Source organism: Schistocerca nitens, chromosome 5, assembly GCF_023898315.1.
Source record: "Schistocerca nitens isolate TAMUIC-IGC-003100 chromosome 5, iqSchNite1.1, whole genome shotgun sequence".
Classification (NCBI taxonomy): Eukaryota; Metazoa; Arthropoda; class Insecta; order Orthoptera; family Acrididae; genus Schistocerca; species Schistocerca nitens.
The window spans coordinates 500865072-500883737 of NC_064618.1; the positions used below are offsets into that span (position 1 = coordinate 500865072).

At 41.6% G+C, this 18666-nt stretch overlaps 1 protein-coding gene across 1 annotated transcript in view; it reads left to right on the forward strand.

Annotated features, from left to right (window-relative positions):
* Positions 1-18197, forward strand: part of LOC126259863 (facilitated trehalose transporter Tret1-like) — an 88627-nt gene extending 70430 nt beyond the window's left edge. Inside the window, exons 4-5 of the mRNA XM_049956921.1 lie at positions 381-839; positions 16430-18197. Of these exons, the coding sequence (XP_049812878.1) occupies positions 381-839; positions 16430-16777 (807 nt within the window). The 3' untranslated portion in view covers positions 16778-18197. The remainder of the gene's footprint in view (positions 1-380; positions 840-16429) is intronic.
* The last annotated feature ends 469 nt before the right edge of the window (positions 18198-18666 follow it).

Here is an 18666-nt window from a genome sequence, read left to right on the forward strand (position 1 = left end):
TATAAGGTGCTCTCAGCCTCATGTGGACAACTCAGTTGCTTCTTGACCGAGCAGTAGCTGCTACACGGTCTGGAAAGTTTGTAAAAAGCCCGAGAGAGTCGTTTCCTGACCCGACGCCCCTCCATACCACATACGCATGACGCTGCAAGGCGGAAGGTGACACCACGGCCGGTAGACATCCCTCCGGCCTTCACGGCCAGGTGAGGAGCTCGTTGTAAACACAACTTCGATAGTTCATTGAACCCAACAGATACACACAGCCCTCTCACCCCATAACGAAAGAAATTATTCTGTACAGGGGAGAAAACTTTCCGTTTAGGTGGCTGAACCTACCCCTCAGTGCCTCTTCGGAAGCACTGACTGTTAATTCCTGTGTGCAGGATGTCGAGGAAGAGTTCTCGGCGATGCGCCGCGCGGTGGAGGAGCGCAACAGCGACCCGCTGGCGCGCGGCGGCTACGCGGCGACGATGCGCGAGCTGGTGTGCGACCCGGTGAACCGGCGCACGCTGCTGCTCGCGTCGGCGCTGCAGGCGCTGCTGCTGTGGTGCGGCTTCCTCGTCATGATGACGTACGCCACCTTCTTCTTCAAGCTGTCCGGCAGCTCGCTCGACCCCGACCTCTCGTCCATCTCGCTCGCCGTCATCCAGCTCATCATGAGCGTCGTCGCTTCCGTCGCCGTGGAGCGCTTCCGCACGCGCAAGATACCGCTCATGGTGTGCTTCTCGGGAGCCTGCCTGGCGCTCATCTCGGAAGGCTTCTACTTCTACATGAAGGACGGCCTCCACGCCGACGTGTCTTCCATCGGCTGGCTTCCACTCTCGGCCCATATTGCTTTCTTGGTAAGCGCGCTGGACTGAGTATCAGCTTTAATGTTATGTTGTCATTAGCGACTGACTTACCTCAGTCACAGTGATCAGTTTCACCTAGGTAGCATTTCACCAGTAGTCCATTACACAAGGAACTCGTTTCACTAATCCTTACACATACTACTCCAACAAAATGCTTACAAATGTTATATGTATATGGTGTCTGTTCTTTGCGATAACTAAGGTGAAGGCCAATGATCTCTTCAGTGCAGATGTACACCTGGCTCGACTCTAACGGGAATCGGAAAAATCTTGCGAGTAACGAGAGTATTGGGCAGGGGCACTACATTAGTAGTGATGATGATGGCGATGGTGATATTTGGTTTGTGGGACTATCAATTCCGCGGTTATGAGAGCCTGTACGAATTTCCAATATTTTCACAGTCCGGTCACCCCACGTTTCCCGAATGATGATGAAATGATGAGGACAACACAAACATCCAGTCCCAGGGCGGCCGGCCGGAGTGGCCGAGCGGTTCTAGGCGCTACAGTCCGGAACCGCACGACCGCTGCGGTCGCTGGTTCGAGTCCTGCCTCGGGCATGGATGTGTGTGATGTCCTTAGGTTGGTTAGGTTTAAGTAGTTCTAAGTTCTAGGGGACTGATGACCTCAGCAGTTAAGTCCCATAGTGCTTAGAGCCATTTGAACCATTTGATTAAATGGATAGATCGGATAAGAGCCATTTGAACCAGACCCAGGGCGGAGAAAATCCTCTAACCCGAGGCCCCGACATCCAGAGGTGTATATATATATATATATATATATATATATATATATATATATATATATATATATATATATTATTCACGTTTGGGCCCTACTGGACCACGCGAAGTACAATCACGGGGCATTCAGTTATTTTCTTTTAGACTTTCTCTCTGCCCAAATTGTTTTCATTCTCTCGGAATGAGCTCTTTTCCTTCCATCAGACCATGTGGTTCCAGTTTTCTTTGGTTTTTCAGCTTGACCAACTACCCAGTCATGAATTTTTTGCCTAAATAATTTTCTGTCTTGAATTTCATCTTGTTTTATATCTGCCTCTTTCATGTCCTCTTTTATAGCAGCAATCCATTTTATTGTCTCAAATTTAGCTTTACTTCGATTTTCGTAGAATTCCACTACTTGTTTAGTTAGTCTGGTAGCATCTATTCTTTTAATATGCCCATAGAATTTTAATATGCGTTTTTTCATATCTGAATATATGCTGGTGTATTGTTGAATTTCGCTATTTGCTCTTAGCCTGTATGTTCCTTCTTCAGTATATTTTCGACCTAGAATTTTTCTGATTACTTTTCTTTCTCTTTTTTGGATTTCTTGAATGTCCTTTTTTCTGTTTAAAATTAGCGTTTCAGCCCCATAAAGGTACTCTGGTTTTATGACCGTGTTGTAATGTCTGTGTTGTAATGTCTCAATTTAGAGTACCTCGAGAGACATTTTTTGTTGTAGATGTCTTTTGTAAGTCTAAAAGCTGTCTCCATCTTTTGACAACGAATTTCATTTCCAATTTTTTCTAGACCAGTCTCTGAGATTGTTTCACCTAAATATTTGAATTGCGAAACTCTTTTGATTTTTCCATACTTAGTTTCCAAAAGTTTGGGTGCCAGTTTGTTGCTAGTCATATACTGTGTTTTTTCAAATGAGATTTGGAGACCTACTCTTTCTGCTGTTTCTTTAAGGATTTCTATTTGTTTCTGAGCAATTTGGATGTCCTGCGTTAGAATAACCAAGTCGTCTGCAAAGGCCAAACAGTCTATTCGAATATTTGTTCGTCCTAATTTCACTGGTTGGTCAATTTTGAACTCCAATATATATATATAATTTTTGTGGTCATCAGTATCCTGACTGGTTTGATGCGGCCTGCCACGAATTCCTCTCCTGTGCTAACCTCTTCATGTCAGAGTAGCTCTTGCAAGCTAGGTCCTCAAATTATTTGCAGGATTTATTCCAATCGCTGTCTTCCTCTACAGTTTTTGCCCTCTACAGTTCCCACTAGTGTCATAGAAGTCATTCTGTCATGTCTTAACAGATGTCCTAACATCTTGTCCCTTCTTCTTATCAGTATTTCCCACATATTCCTCTCCTATTCTGCGCAGAATCACCTCATTCCGCACCTTATCACTCCACCTAATTTTCAACATTCGCCTTTAGCACCACATCTCAAATGCTTCGACTCTATTCTGTTCCGGTTTTCTCACAGTCCATGTTTCACTACCATGCAATGCTGTACTCCAGACGTACGTTATCAGAAATTTCTTCCTGAAATTAAGGTCTATATATGATTCTAGTAGACTTCTCTTGGACAGGAATGCTATTTTTGCCATTGCTACTCTGCTTTTGATGTCCTCCTTGCTCCGTCCTTCATTGGTTATTTTACTACCTAGGTAGCGGAAGTCCTTAACTTCATCTACATCGTGACCATCAATCCTGATGTTAACTTTCTTGCTGTTCTCATTTCTACTATTTCTCATTACCTTCGTCTTTCTTCAATTTACCCTCAATCCATACTCTGTACTCATTAGACTGTTCATTCCGTTCAGCAGATCATGTAATTCTTCTTCACTTTCCCTCAGGATAGCGATGTCATTAGCGAATCGTATCATTGATATCGTTTCACCTTGAATTTTAATTCCACTCTTGAACCTTTCTTTTATTTCCATCATTGCTTCTTTCATGTACAGAACGAACGTTCGGGGTGAAGGACTACATCCGTGTTTTGCACCCTTTTTAATCCGACCGCTTTATTCTTGGTCATCCACTCTTATTATTCCTTCTTATATTTCCCATCTCTCCCTATAGCTTACGCCTATTTTTCTCAGAATTTCGAACATCTTGCACCACTTTGCAATGTCGAACGCTTTTTCCAGGTCATCAAACCCTATGATAGTGTCTTGATTTTTCTTAGGTCTTTCTTCCATTATCCACCGCAACATCAGAATTGCCTCTCAGGTGCCTATAGCTTTCCTAAAGCCAAACTGATCATCTAACACATTCTCAATTTTCTTTTCCATTCTTCCGTATATTATTCTTTTAAACAACTTGGATTCATTAGCTGTTAAGTTGATTGTGCGATAATTCTCACAAATGTCGGCTCTTGCAATGCTCTGAACTGTGTCGATCTTTTTCCGAAAGTCAGATGGTGTATCGCCAGACTCATACATTCTACATAATAACGTAAATAGCCGTTTTGTTGCCACCTTCCCCAATGATTTTAGAAATTCTGATGGAATGTTATCACTTCTGCCTTATTTCATCTTATATGCTTCAAAGCTCTTCCAAATTCTGATTCTAGTACTGGATCCCCTGCCTCTTCCTTATCGATTCATAACATCAATCTTTCCCCTCATAGAGGCTATCAATGTACTTGTTCCATCTATCCGCTTTCTCATCTGTATTTAGAAGTGGAATTCCCGTTGCACTCTTAATGTTACCAGTTTTGCTTTCATAATTTCACAGAAGGTTATTTTTACTTTATTATAAGCTGAGTCAGTGCTTCTGACAATCGTTTCTTTTTCGATTTCTTCACATTTTTCATGCAGCCATTTCGTCTTACCTTCCCTGCACTTCCTATTTATTTCATTCCTCAGTGGCTTGTATTTCTGTATTCCTGAATTTCCCTGAACGTTTATGTACTTCCTTCTTTCATCGATACTGAAGTATTTCTTCTGTTGCCCAAGTTTCTTCGCAGTTACCTTCTTTGTAATTAAGTTTTTCTTCCCAACTCCTGTATTTGCACTTGTTAGAGATGTCCATTCCTCTTCAACTTTACTGTCTACTGAGCTATTCCTTATTGCTGTATCTATAGCCTTAAAGAACTTCAAGAGTATCTCGTCATTCAGTAGTGTGGTGTCACCGCCAGACACCACACTTGCTAGGTGGTAGCCTTTAAATCGTCCGCGGTCCGTTACTATACGTCGGACCCACGTGTCGCCACTATCAGTGATTGCAGACCGAGCGCCGCCACACGGCAGGTCTAGAGACTTCCTAGCACTCGCCCCAGTTGTACAACCGACTTTGCTAGCGATGGTTCACTGACAAAATACGCTCTCATTTGCCGAGACGATAGTTAGCATAGCCTTCAGCTACGTCATTTGCTACGACCAAGCAAGGCGCCATGTTCAGTTACTATTGATATTGTAAATAATGTACAGACAAGAGCTACGTTCAACATTAATGGATTAAAGTTAAGTATTCCACAAGTTACCTCCTTTTTTCTGAAGTCTAAATTCCTTGTCCTGTTCCAGACCTCACGCCAGCCTGCGTGAGCTTAAACGCGTGCCTTTCGGCTTCCTCTAACATTCGTGGGTTGGCTCTCCTGCCAATCCACAACACGTAGTACTTCTGTATCGCACTTGTTTGCGAATTGGTTCTTCCTGACTAATCTCTTGAACTTTAGTCTACTCTTCACAACTACTACACTACTTGCCATTAAAATTCCTTCATCAAAAAGATGACGTGCTACAGACGCGAAATTTAACCGACAGGAAGAAGATGCTGTGATATGCAAATGATGAGCTTTTCAGAGCATTCACACAAGATTGGCGCCGGTGGCGACACCTACAACGTGCTGACATGAGGAAAGTTGCCAACCGATTTCTCATACACAAACAGCAGTTGACCGGCATTGTCTGGTGAAACGTTGTTTTGATGCCTCGTGTAAGGAGGAGAAATGCGAACCATCACGTTTCCGACTTTGATAAAGGTCGGATTGTAGCCTATCGCGATTGCGGTTTATCGCATCGCGTCATTGCTGCTCGCGTTGATCGAGATCCAGTGATTGTTAGCAGAATATGGAATCGGTGGGTTCAGGAGGGTAATACGGAACGCCGTGCTGGATCCCAACGGCCTCGTATCACTAGCAGTCGAGATGACAGGCATCTTATCCGCATGGCTGTAACGGATCGTGCAGCGACATCTCGATCCCTGAGTCAACAGATGGGGACGTTTGCGAAACAACAACCATCTGCACGAACAGTTCGACGGCGTTTGCAGCAGCATGGACTATCAGCTAAGAGACCGTGGCTGCGGTTACCCTTGGTGCCGCATCACAGAAAGGAGCGCCTGCGATGGTGTACTCGACGACGAAATGGGTGCACGAATAGCAAAATGTCATTTTTTCGGATGAATCCAGGTTCTGTTTACAGCATCATTATGGTCGCATCCGTGTTTGGGGACATCGCGGTGAACGCACATTGGAAGCGTGTATTAGTCATCGCCATACTGGCGTATCACCCGGCGTGATGGTATGGGGTGCCACTGGCTACACGTCTCGTTAGCATTGACGGCACTTTGAACAGTGGACGTTACATTTCAAATGTGTTACGACCCGTGGCTCTACCCTTCAATCGATCCCTGCGAAACCCTACATTTCAGCAGAATAATGCACGACCGCATGTTGCAGGTCCTGTACGGGCCTTTCTGGATACAGAAAATGTTCGACTGCTGCCCTGGCCAGCACATTCTCCAGATCTCTCACCAATTGAAAACGTCTGGTCAATGGTGGCCGAGCAACTGGCTTGTCACAGTACGCTAGTCACTACTCTTGATGAACGATGGTATCGTGTTGAAGCTGCATGGGCAGCTGTAACTGTACACGCTATCCAAGCGGGCAGAACAATATTGAATTCCAGCATTACCGATGGAGGGCGCCACGAACTTGTAAGTCATTTTCAGCCAGGTGTCTGGATACTTTTGATCACATAGTGTAGCACTCTGTCACTACCAGACATGACCTGAAGTCGTATCCAATGGCCCCCCATACCATTACATCTCGAGCAACACCATTGTGCCTCTTTGTAGTATTGGAAGAAAGGGTCTGCTCCCCATATTGTAGCCATTCTTGCCGATGATAGTCATCTGGAGTGGTGCAGAACCACGAATCATCAATGGAGATAAAGCGACATCATTCATCAGCAGTCCACGCTTCCTAGTCACAACACCACTCAAATGCAACCGTTTGTGATGTTGTGTTAACTACAGCTTATGTGTGGGACGGTAATTTTCTTGTTCAGCTGCTACGATCAACCGTGCGGGATGATACCGGATGTTGCAGGCAATCCATTACTTGCTCTCGGATGGCAGACACAGATGTGAAGGGTGTGAAGGGGTTAAGATATGCTTGGCACATAATATGGTGAATCTTCCCTGTAGCGGTCAGACTTGGTTGACCACAACCTAGACAAAGGGTGTGCCTTCCATAACGTTCCTACGCAGTCCACCATTGGGCCTCTGTCACGTCTGAATAAACATAAATCTGGATATTTCACTATTCGATAAATTGTCCAAACGTATTCCCACAATGAGGCTCCAAACTCTGTCTAGAGCTGATAACGCTGTCTCATGCGAGTACGCAATATCTCTGTGCCTTTCACAGCGATCAGTCAACATTTGACGCCGTTCACGCATCTTATATACCCTACCAGGCCTGTTACCAACACTATTGACATCGGACCGTATCTTCTGGGTGCTTCACTTTTTTTGACAGGCAGTGTCATTTTTCATCTCTATTATTCCAATCTCGTACAGCGCGCGGAAAGAATGAACACCTATATCTCCCCGTTCGAGCTCTGATTTCTCTTATTTTATCTTCCTCCCTATGTAAGACGGTGTCAACGAAATGTTTCCACATTCGGAGGAGAAAGTTAGTGATTCGAATTTCGTCAGAAGATTTCGTCGCAACGAAAAACGCCTTTCTTTTAATGATGTCCAGCCCAAATCCTGTATCATTTCTGTGACACTCTCTCCCATATTTCGCGATAATACACAACGTGCTGCCCTTCTTTGAACTTTTTCGATGTACTCCGTCAGTCCTATCTGGTAAGGATCCCACACCGCGCAACAGTATTTCAAAAGAGGACGGACAAGCGTAGTCTCCTTAGTAGGTCTGTTACATTTTTAAGTGTCCTGCCAATGAAACGCAGTCTTTGGTTAGCCTTCCCCACAACATTTTCTGTGTGTTCCTTCCAATTTAAGTTGTTCGTGATTGTAATACCTAGGTATTTAGTTGAATTTACGGCTTTTAGATTAGACTGATTTATCGTGTAACCGAAGTTTAACGAGTTCCTTTTAGCACTCATGTGGATAACCTCACACTTTTCGATAGTTAAGGTCAACTGCGACTTTCCACAGCATTCCGATATTTCTTCTGAATCGTTTTTCAGTTTTTGATCTTCTGATGACTTTATTAGTCGATAAACGACAGCGTTATCTGCAAACAACCGAAGACGGCTGCTCAGATTGTCTGCCAAATCGTTTATATAGATAAGGAACAGCAAACGGCCTATAACACTACTTTGGGGAACGCCAGAAATCACTTCTGTTTTACTCGATGACTTTCCGTCAATTACTACGAACTGTGACCTCTCTAACAGGAAATCACAGATCCACTCACATAACTGAGACGAAATTCCATAAGCACGCAATTTCACTACGAGCCGCCTGTGTGGTATAGTGTCAAAAGCCTTCCGGAAGTCCAGAAATACGGAATCGATCTGAAATCCCTTGTCAATAGCACTCAGCACTTCATGTGAATAAAGAGCTAGTTGTTTCACAAGAACGATGTTTTCTAAACCTATTTTCACTGTGTGTCAATAGACCGTTTTCTTCGAGGTAATTCATTATGTTCGAACACACTATATGTCCTAAAATCCTGCTGCATATCGACGTTAACGATATGGGCCTGTAATTCAGTGGATTACTCCTACCTATGTTGAATATTGGTGTGACCTGTGCAACTTTTCAGTCTTTGGGTACGGATCTTTCGCCGAGCGAACGGTTGTATATGATCGTTAAGCATGGAGCTAATGCATCAGCATACTCCGAAAGGAACCTAATTGGTATACAGTCTGGAGCAGAAGACTTGCTTTTATTAAGTGATTTAAGTTGCATCACTACTCCGAGGATATTTACTTCTAAATGATATTATTTCTTCAGTCAAAATTTCCACTTGCCTTAATAATTTCTTCCTTTTTCGACGGTCATGCCTATACTGTAACGTACAAAACCGGATATCTGACAAATTTCATGTTTTCCTAGTTCCGGATTAGGTTATATGTAATAGAACACAGTGGGGGTTTGAATTCTTTGTACAGTCGTCTGCTCTTTCTCAAGCATGCTTTGATTGTCGGAGTAAGTTGAATAATAATTCCGTTTCGGTTGGTGATGACCCCACTTGATATTGTATTATCACTTTGTTTGCGTTGTCCAGGTTGAGTTCCAGGGCAATCATAATTTATATATAACCTGTTTAGATTTTTTCTGTCATAATTATCATCTTCCACAAGATGCATTCTGCTTGCCAATAACACACGTTTAGGGCGGGTGGTGGAGGCATTCTCACGAGGAATCGTTGGCAGGTGATAAAATGGGTCATCTGATATGTCTGCCATCACGACTCATCGGAAAATTATGCGAGGACTCATTTTCCAATCACATTCATCCATTTTTACTTCAACAGCACTTCTCAAACTATCCATATCTTCACTAACTTGTCACACTATGGGTTCTGGATATTGTTGGAATGGCTTCAGAAATATTATAGATGTGTGCTGAGTGATCCATCATACCACAAGATCTCAGTCTTACTGGATACATTTGGGATGATACAAAGAAGACTGCACGTCTTGGACCACGCTCTGAACAGTGAGATGTGGCCGACATTTGAAGGGTTATCTACCACAGCTGTCTCCAAACTACAGCCTGTGGATCAACACCGGCCCGCAAGCACTATCAATCCGGTCTACGGTGACGGGTCGGATATCCATGATACCTGGCTCACAGTATTTTTATTTTTTATTTTATAAGGAACGATGCTTCGCATGAAGACAGTTTAGTGTTATTCTTTTCAGTCTTTTATAACTATTTCAGACACCACTTCCTGGCGTGGATCGGTTCCTTTGGCCACTATAAATGAACGCTGTATTAGTCAAGTGTTTTCCTGTAAACTACTGCTCTTTAAGGTAGAGGCTCCAACAATGCTGTATTCAGTTAGCTCTACTGCTCTCAATGCGCCTCGTGCTGAAATTGTTGTAAGACATATCACTACCCGGGCTTCCGCGCCGATGTTGCAAATGCACTGCAACCATCTTTCCTTCACCGGCGCATGTTAACCCTTTACTTAGCAGTATCTGTTTATGAATTCCAAATTTGATTTGTTGTCGTTAGCTAACACGAATTCATAGAGATGCCCACAAGGCAGTAGCTATGCACGTTACGAATTCCATTAACAGTAAATAAGATGTAGTGTGCTATAAATAAAAGATAACAATATTGTATCATAAATCTGTTTGAGTACCTATTTTGTCGGAAAGAAGCGCATTTACCCATTCTACATGGATTCCTACAGAAAAAAGTGTTTAACGAGTGTTAATTACGAGTAAGATTAAAGAACAAATCACGATCATCAAACAAACGTACAACAATCAGTTCTCTTTATTTTATGACCAATTAAGGTGCACATTAACTGGCATATAAAATGCAACTGAACATTTTAACCGTAATTAATTGTATAGAATTTCCTGAAAATTTACTGTGCGTGACATATAGGCAATTCATATAATGAAGTTAAGCACTGTAATTATTAGATTTATGTAATTGTAACTTCTCACACACAATTGTTTGGATTTGTTGATGGAGTTTACTATTGGAAATTATCAGCAGCGACCTCAAATGCTCATCAATTAGTTTAGATCTGTAAATATTTTTGTATATTCCATTTTGGGGAACGTTTTTCACAGAGATATGCAGTGTCGAAAGCGAAAAAAGCTACGAGCAAAATTATGTAACTGTTCAAACGCAATGAGAAACATAAATATTTATCTTTATAAACATCGCTACCTTGTAAATCAGCCATTTCTAAGAAATTCTGGGGCAAGAGTTTCTACATCGGCTTTAAAAGGATTTTGCAAAATGTCGACACCGTTTGCAATTACATCAAAATCTGTGAAAAGAGACTCGGAATTTGTTTTTGAAGTACTCAAACCTTCAGCTGCGAAATATAAAGGAAATGGAGTCCCTGGTTCCTGACTAAAAGTTTGGCGTGTACTGAAATGAATGAAATATTTGTTAGGCTGAGACTCAAATAAAATAATGTTTTGAAGAAGGTATTTAGTATAAGTGCACAAATCATGCAGTAGCTGGTTCTTTCCTTGTAATTTTAAATTAAGGGCATTAGCATGTTCAGTTAAATCTATAAAAAATTATGACCTCCATAACCACTCATTCTTTTGTCTCAGCCAGAGGAAGATTCCTTTCATGCAAGAAACTTTCGATTAGTGTTTGGAGCTGAAAACACCTCGTCAGAGCTTTCCCACAGGTACGACATCGCACTGCTGTTCATCACCGTACCATTGTCTTCAATCTCTTCAATACAATTGCTAGACTTGCAAAGTTGGAATATTGTGATTTTGTATAATTAATAGCTGACATGCATTACCTTTAAAACTTCTGACATATCCAAGAACTTTCTGCAAAAAGACTGTTGATGAATGATTCAATGTACAATTCATGGCTTTGATCCACTATCACTTTGTTTCTTTATTTCTTCCACACCTGTTTTTGCTATCATCAGTTGTGATGCACCTTAAGTTTTTCCACTGAAATTTGTTTCTCTGACTAACATTTTCTACTCCTTTAAAAATTTCTTCTCCACGAATGCTACGAAGTTCAAGAAACTCTTCATACACTTCATATTTTTTGTTTATCCTTCGAATAAAAATTAACGCCCGTGCAGTGTCTGAAACATCTGTTGACTCTTACAGATCTAAATATAACCACTCTTAAATAATAAATTTTCCGAGACAGTTGGGTCAATATATTTTCAGCAATAACATTTACTCTTCAAGCCACCATATTTGCTGTGTTTGCTACAAAGTGATATTATTAAATAAATTAGTTGTTTGGGGACACTGCTTCAACTGGTGCAGTCATACAGTCCTTTATTAATTTAGTGTCAGTAAATGATTATCCATGTTTTGCTATTGAGTGAGCCAAGTGAAAGCTAGCACGAGTTGCTGCTTATAGTTTAACATTTACTTTTTTAACCAACATTTGCTGAGATTTCAAACTTCATTTCAAAGGTGTATATGTCTCTAACCCTTGGCTTCCGGTAAATTTGGAATAACTCTGAGAATGTTCAGTCCTTTAATGATGTTTTATATTGTACCTATTCTCTGATAACCGATATTCTTTCAATACAAATTATACAACTTTCTATTCACTCAGTCACGGAACATTGATGTCCCCATTGCTCTTTAAAATTTATGCACTCAATATCTATCTTCCGTTTCTTTTCCATATTTACACAAATTCACACAAAAGTGATGTAACTGCAAAACAAAATGATAGCAATTAATAGTATTAAGCGCAAGGGTCCTGGGTAAAGAACTGCATTGGATTTATCTTTAAGGCAATTCACCAAGAAACTGTAGTCACAAAAGAGGCTAGTCCCAATATATTTTGCTTTTCAGATGCCGCTAACCACAAGATGGTGCTGTACTACTGCACTTAATTCCTCTAACCTCCTGAAGGCTTCACTGCTATACATTTAGCATTCCCGGAAGTATTCGCAACAATACGTAAAGCGCAGTACACGGATCGGCTATTACCGTAGCAATGAAAATACCTGGAGTCTTGCCCGTAATTACCAACAGAAACTGCAGAGTGGAATCCACCCCCGCTCCCTGTGCCGTAGATACGAGGGGTACCAAAAAAATGGGAGTAAGTTTGCCGTGGCCGGAGTTTGTGTAGTGCGCATTTCTGCCCCCAGGCGTGTATAGCGCAACTCATTGCCATTTCAGTGCCGCCTGAGTTGTCTAACTGGCTTGTTCTGTTCGTATAATGTGATTGTTTTCACTAGAATTGTTTTGTTCTTGTTTCATTGTTTTTATAATGGCAAGTTTAGGTGAACAACGTGCAACTGTGAAATTGTTTTCTACTAGGTAAAAATGCTGCTGAAACAGTTTCAGTGTTGGAAACAGCTTACGAAGATGACGCTATGGGAAAAACACAAGTGTACAAGTAGTCTGCTCGATTTGAAACAGGTGACATGTCGATTGATGACAAACCTCGTTCTGGACGTCCATCAACTGCCCGCACTGACGAAAATATTGAAAAAATTCGAGACCTTATGCTCACAGATAGTCGACAGTCAATTGATCAACTGTCAGAGATTAGCGTGTTATCTGGGAACTCGGGTTCAGCGAATTTTAACGGAAAATTTGGGAATGAAAATAGTTGCTGCCAAGTTTGATCCTAGGGTTCTGACTGACAATCAAAAGGAGCGTCGAAATGAAACATTTCGTGCTTTGAAACAAAAGCTTGAAACTGATCCAGAGGTGAAGATTCATGGTGCTATGGACACGACCCAGAACTAAAAGCAACAGTCAAAGCTTATGGAAGATGTCATTGTCCCCCCGTCCTAAGAAATGTCGCCAAATCAAACATCAAAATAATGCTGATTTGCTTTTTTGATGCCAAGGGCGTAGTTCATTTAAAGTTTTTCTCAGGTCAGACCATCAATCAAACCTTTTATTTGGAAGTTTTAAAAAGATTGTGCAACAGTTTTCGTCAAAAGAGACCCGATTTGTGGCAGACAGGAGACTGGTTCTTCCACCATGACAACGCACCTGCACACACACAGCCATCTCTGTTACACACGTTTTGGCTAAAAATGGCATGGTTCCGCTGCTCCACGCACCTTGCTCTCCTGACCTGGCTCTGTGCGACTTTTTTGTTATTTCCACGCATGAAAAGTGGCATGAAAGGATACAGATTCGCCAACAGTGAAGAAGTCGAGGGAAAAAAGAGGGAGGATTCGAACAGTGGAAGCACCAGTGGGACAAATTTATTAACATTTTTTAAATTTTATTATTATTATTATTATTATTATTATTTTGTACCCACTCACCTCACCCCAGTCACGGTGTAGTCCTGAAACGAAAATCTGTGCGTAATTCAACACTACAGTATGTTGGTATAATGAAGTATAGTCTGTACAACTTTTCCTGAGCCATACCAATGGTGACCGCAGGGAAGGAAAGAGTAACCGCTACTGCCGCCTAGTGGAGAGGAATGTTGCAGTGGGAAAATATGCCGCAGCGCTGACACCACATACAGCTCGCCCTAAGTTCTGACCACTTGCTGCAATGTTAATGAAGCGCAGAAGTAACAATGTTCGTGAAAGCACTTCACAACAAGAAATAATTCAAAAGGCAAGATCGCTTAAATACTGTTTACTGGATAACCGGTTTCAACACACTAAAGGTGCCGTCATTGGATCTGAATGTAGCTTAACATTTATAAACCATTTGGATATAACGATACTGATGCAGACCAGGCGATATAAAATCATTGTCACAAAAATAAACTGCTCTCATGGTAACAAGTCGGTTTTACATATCTGATGGAAAGGAATGACCATGAGAGCAGTTGTTTTTTATTTTTGTGACAATGATTTTATATCGCCTGGTCTGCCTCAGTATCGTTATATCCAAATGGTTTATAAATGTTAAGCTACATTCAGATCCAGTGACGGCACCTTTAGTGTGTTGAAACCGGTTGGTTATCCAGTAAACAGTATTTAAGCGATCTTGGCTTTTGGATTATTTCTACAACAGAGTGATCGCCCCACTACATACTGTGTTCAGTGTACTTAACAACTACCTTCACGAGTGGTATTTAATTACAACAATGTATATAAAATGAACTTAAAGCCACAGCTCAAGGTCAAACAATAAGCAGTTCACTGGGTAGTGTCTACTGCAGTGTCATTCAATGTCAGTTCGTAAAGACAGGCAGTAGTGGTAAGGGTCACAAAAAATTCTGAGCTGTACAGAGGAGTTCTGAGCAGTGCTAGGGTATCAGGCCACAAGAAAACTTGGACACACTGTAGTTAGGTCTTGGCCTCGTCAGCGCTTGGTGGCCGCGTGGTTTGAGGCACCATGTCACGGATTGCTTCCCTCCCACCAGAGGTTAGAGTCCTCCCTCTGGCATGAATGTGTGTATTGTTCGAAGCATAAGTTAGTTTAAGTAATATCTAAGTCTAGGGACCGATGACCTCAGCAGTTTGGTCTCTTAGAAATTCACACACATCTGAACATTTCTTTGCCTTGGCCGTTAAGCTAAAATTTTTGGAGACCCCTGATCTGTAAGATTGGGTCCCCAGCGCATTTATTTTCAGTGAAGTCCGTACCCCGAGGTGTAGCGTCCATCATAAATGTGAAAAGTGATGCTACACAAAATTCCAAGGTTAATGTAATAGCCTAAGGCTATGACGCTGAAATTATTTTTCCAGAACTGCAAGAACTGAGGATGTCTCACCGTGGTATTTGATCTGTCTCTCACCGTTTCTGTAACTTCTCATATAAAGTTTGATCTGAAGGTACAGAAGGAAATTTAAATCCTCCAGTGTTAACTAAGCCATTAAATTTCTACAAATGCAAAAATCTAGTGCCTGATATTTTTTTTTCTGAAACAGCTCATAAGTTGCTATGGTTCAGAACTTTTCAACTTTCTATAAACAAAATGTCTCTGAAGTACCCTGTTTAGTAGCTGCACCATACAGAGAAAAGAAAAATAAACAGATAACCTTATCCCTTACGAATGTTTTACGACCTGTGACTATGAATTCAATGTAAATACAGAAAACTACTAGAAATCACTTTTGAGATATTAGCTTACTCTATTAACTAGTTTTCTTACCATTTCAGACTCATTTTTATATGGTGCACATGGACGTTTCATGTTTATTACCGTAGCGTGATGTTGAGTAGTGGCTCTTAGACTAGAAGGTAGGTAAAATGATTGTAATGTATCACCATGAGTAATGTTAGTACGGCGAGCTTTATTGAAAAATGAATTGCGTTACTTACTGCGACAGTATGGGTGGCTTTGTAATTAGTATCCATCTGGCAGCCTTCATAAAGATTGCCAATTGGCCGCAGTTTGACAAGCTTTGTTTGTCAGCATCTCTAACCAGAACAAACCGCTTTTATGCTGAAGTGATGGTTGGATTTGGCACAGAGAGAGAATGTGCCGAATTCCTGTTTTGGATTTAAATGTGAACAAAATTTTTTTGTTATGAATAAAATAGTAGAGATGTCACCTAAACTGGCTTTCATAATACGTATTTGTCAAGAAGTTATTTTACAATGAAAGAAACTAGTCCTACGCTGCCCATTCATTTCTCTACACCAGACACCGTACACCCTGCATGTCTCTATACACACTATTTCGTAATGTAAAGTGCAGTACTCTCAAAGGAGATAGTACACATCTATACACACATTATTAGCTAAAACCTGTGTCTTCATCCCTCCATAAAGACGGAAATATTTACCGTCGGAAACAGGATAAAACGTTATTGTTATCGATGGCAAAAGTTAGGTTTAAAGTTTCCCATAGCAAAAGCACTATAGGGCGAAAATTTGTAGTGAAGAGGCAGTGATGTTTCGGTATTACTTACGAGTACTACAACAATATCAAATTTCAAATGCAATAAAATATTGTGTTATTAGGCATATCGAGAACGGTAAGTGTTGTATTTATAAGGCCATGTCTTATGTCCACAGATCTTCAACACATTGGGCCCAGGAGCCCTCATATGGACCGTGTGCGGCGAGGTGTTCAGGCCGCGTGTCAAGGGCGTCGCCATGTCGGTGTTATCCATCGTCAACTGCGGATCGGCGTTCGCCACACTCAAAACCTACCACCTCATGTACACCTATTTTGACCTGTATTACTCCTTCTGGATGTTCGCCACCATCTGCTTGGTGGGAATGGTGTTCGTGTGGCAGCTTGTTCCCGAGACCAAGGGCAGGCACCCAGAGGAGGTGGCACTCGAGATAGCGGGACTCAAACCCGGCCGTACTGCGGACGTGCCCGCCACGGCAGAGGAGATGCAGAAGATCAAGCTGTAGCCCACACACGGTGACACAGAGGATGCACGCTGCTAGCCCATACACGATTATAGTGCACCATGCGACACCCTCGGTGTTGTGTATTGCGCTGATCGCTCTTGGATGAGCTTGAGATTTCAAGTGTGTCCATGTTGACTGAATGACTATGGTCATCTCTTCGACCCACTGCATTCAACATTACGCTTCCCAAGGTGCTACTACGCCAGTTGCCTGGCTAAACACAAAGAATTTTTGCAACTTCTTCGGCTGATATCTTCATCACCAGGAAGGAATGTGTGAGGGCTTGTGGCATTTCGATTAATCCAGCCAACTTCGAACTGGACAACATCTGTACTTCGTTATACACAAAGCTGGGCTCCGTATAATGGATGGGAACCAAATTTACAATTCATTGTCGGTGGACATACCTCGTAGGATTCAGTCGTGACGTGTCTACCTCATTTACTCAGACATAAATAGAGGACGTGCGTTCGGTTCGTTGTATGAGCGGAACAAATTAAATTCCCCGTTCTTTTCTTCTGCTGTGCTAAGAATGTGAACTGATTCCTTAGAAATTTTCTCTCTCCCAAGACCTCGATAACAAAGATAACAAATACCGCCTCTACTAGCTCCAATTGTTTCTGGCGTCCTGATGATTCGAATAAGCCATGACGCCGAGAAAACCTTGTAAATGTAGTTTCTAGTCCTGTAGTTTATGAAAGAAAAAAACAGAGCGTCGGCGCATCTTATAAATTACCACTGGCTGGGCTTTTGGGATCCACATCTCACGTGCAACTTGTTTAATCCTGATTTTCCATATTGACTACTGTGAGCCGAATTTTTTGAGTATTTAGCCATTTCTACAGAAATTAAGTATGAACTAGGAGTTGAAAACACTGGACAGAAATGGAACTAAAATTTGGTACTTCAATTAAAATCTGAATATACAACTGAACAGTTCTCCTACCAATGTTGCAGATTTCTTACTGTTTTCCAATACGTGCTTCTTATTAGAGAGATCGGCTTTAATAATTTTTAAATTTTTATTGCATAAAAACAAACTAAAAATCATGAGTGTTCAACAAAACTAAGAATCGTGTTATGAATTGTGAGTCGAGGAAGACAGCGCACTCACTGCATATCCTTACTACTTCAGCCTGATTTCAGTTAAGGAATTCCTGCAGGATTGTTTTGTAAGCAGTTCTCTTAAGTAAAACAGTGATGCCGCCTTGTGTGATATTGACGGAAAATCGAGCACAGCGACCATAGTACAACATTAGCCACGAGTCTCCAAGTCAACAATACGTCTCGCCACAGGCCTGAAGATTTCGTTAGAAACGGAAAACTTCGATTCATTGTGAAAGTTCCTCAAAACTGTTACCAATGTGATAGTATTTGTGTTAAATTATTAAATTAAAAGAGACTTTCGTATTATTATTCAGTGTTGTACTTCAGTTTTTCATTTACCTCAACCAGAATCCCAAAATTTACGCTGTCCGTCCAAAAAGTTAAGAGACTGATTTTATTTCTGGTGCATAAGCGACGTCAGTGCAGTAACTACGTTGGCACCTTAAACCAGCAACTGTGAGCAACAGACGCGTATTCGACCAGACAATTGCGAGCAGGCAGTGTTTTAAACAGTGCACGTGTGCCGGCACTGTCACAAATCCCAATGTAGCAAATTCTCTAAATCGAGTGAACAAAACATTCTCCAGAAGAAAAGAAAACTGTTTACAAAGTTTGTCCTGCACACCTTGACTACTGAACAAAAACAATGCACGGATGCTTTCTGCGACCTGATTGAAATGCGAAACGCTGAAAATTCTCCCCTGGAAAAAACACAGGTGAGTGCCTAGACTTAGTGTTATCAATATGAACCTACCACAAAACGAAAAGTGCAGAAATTCACA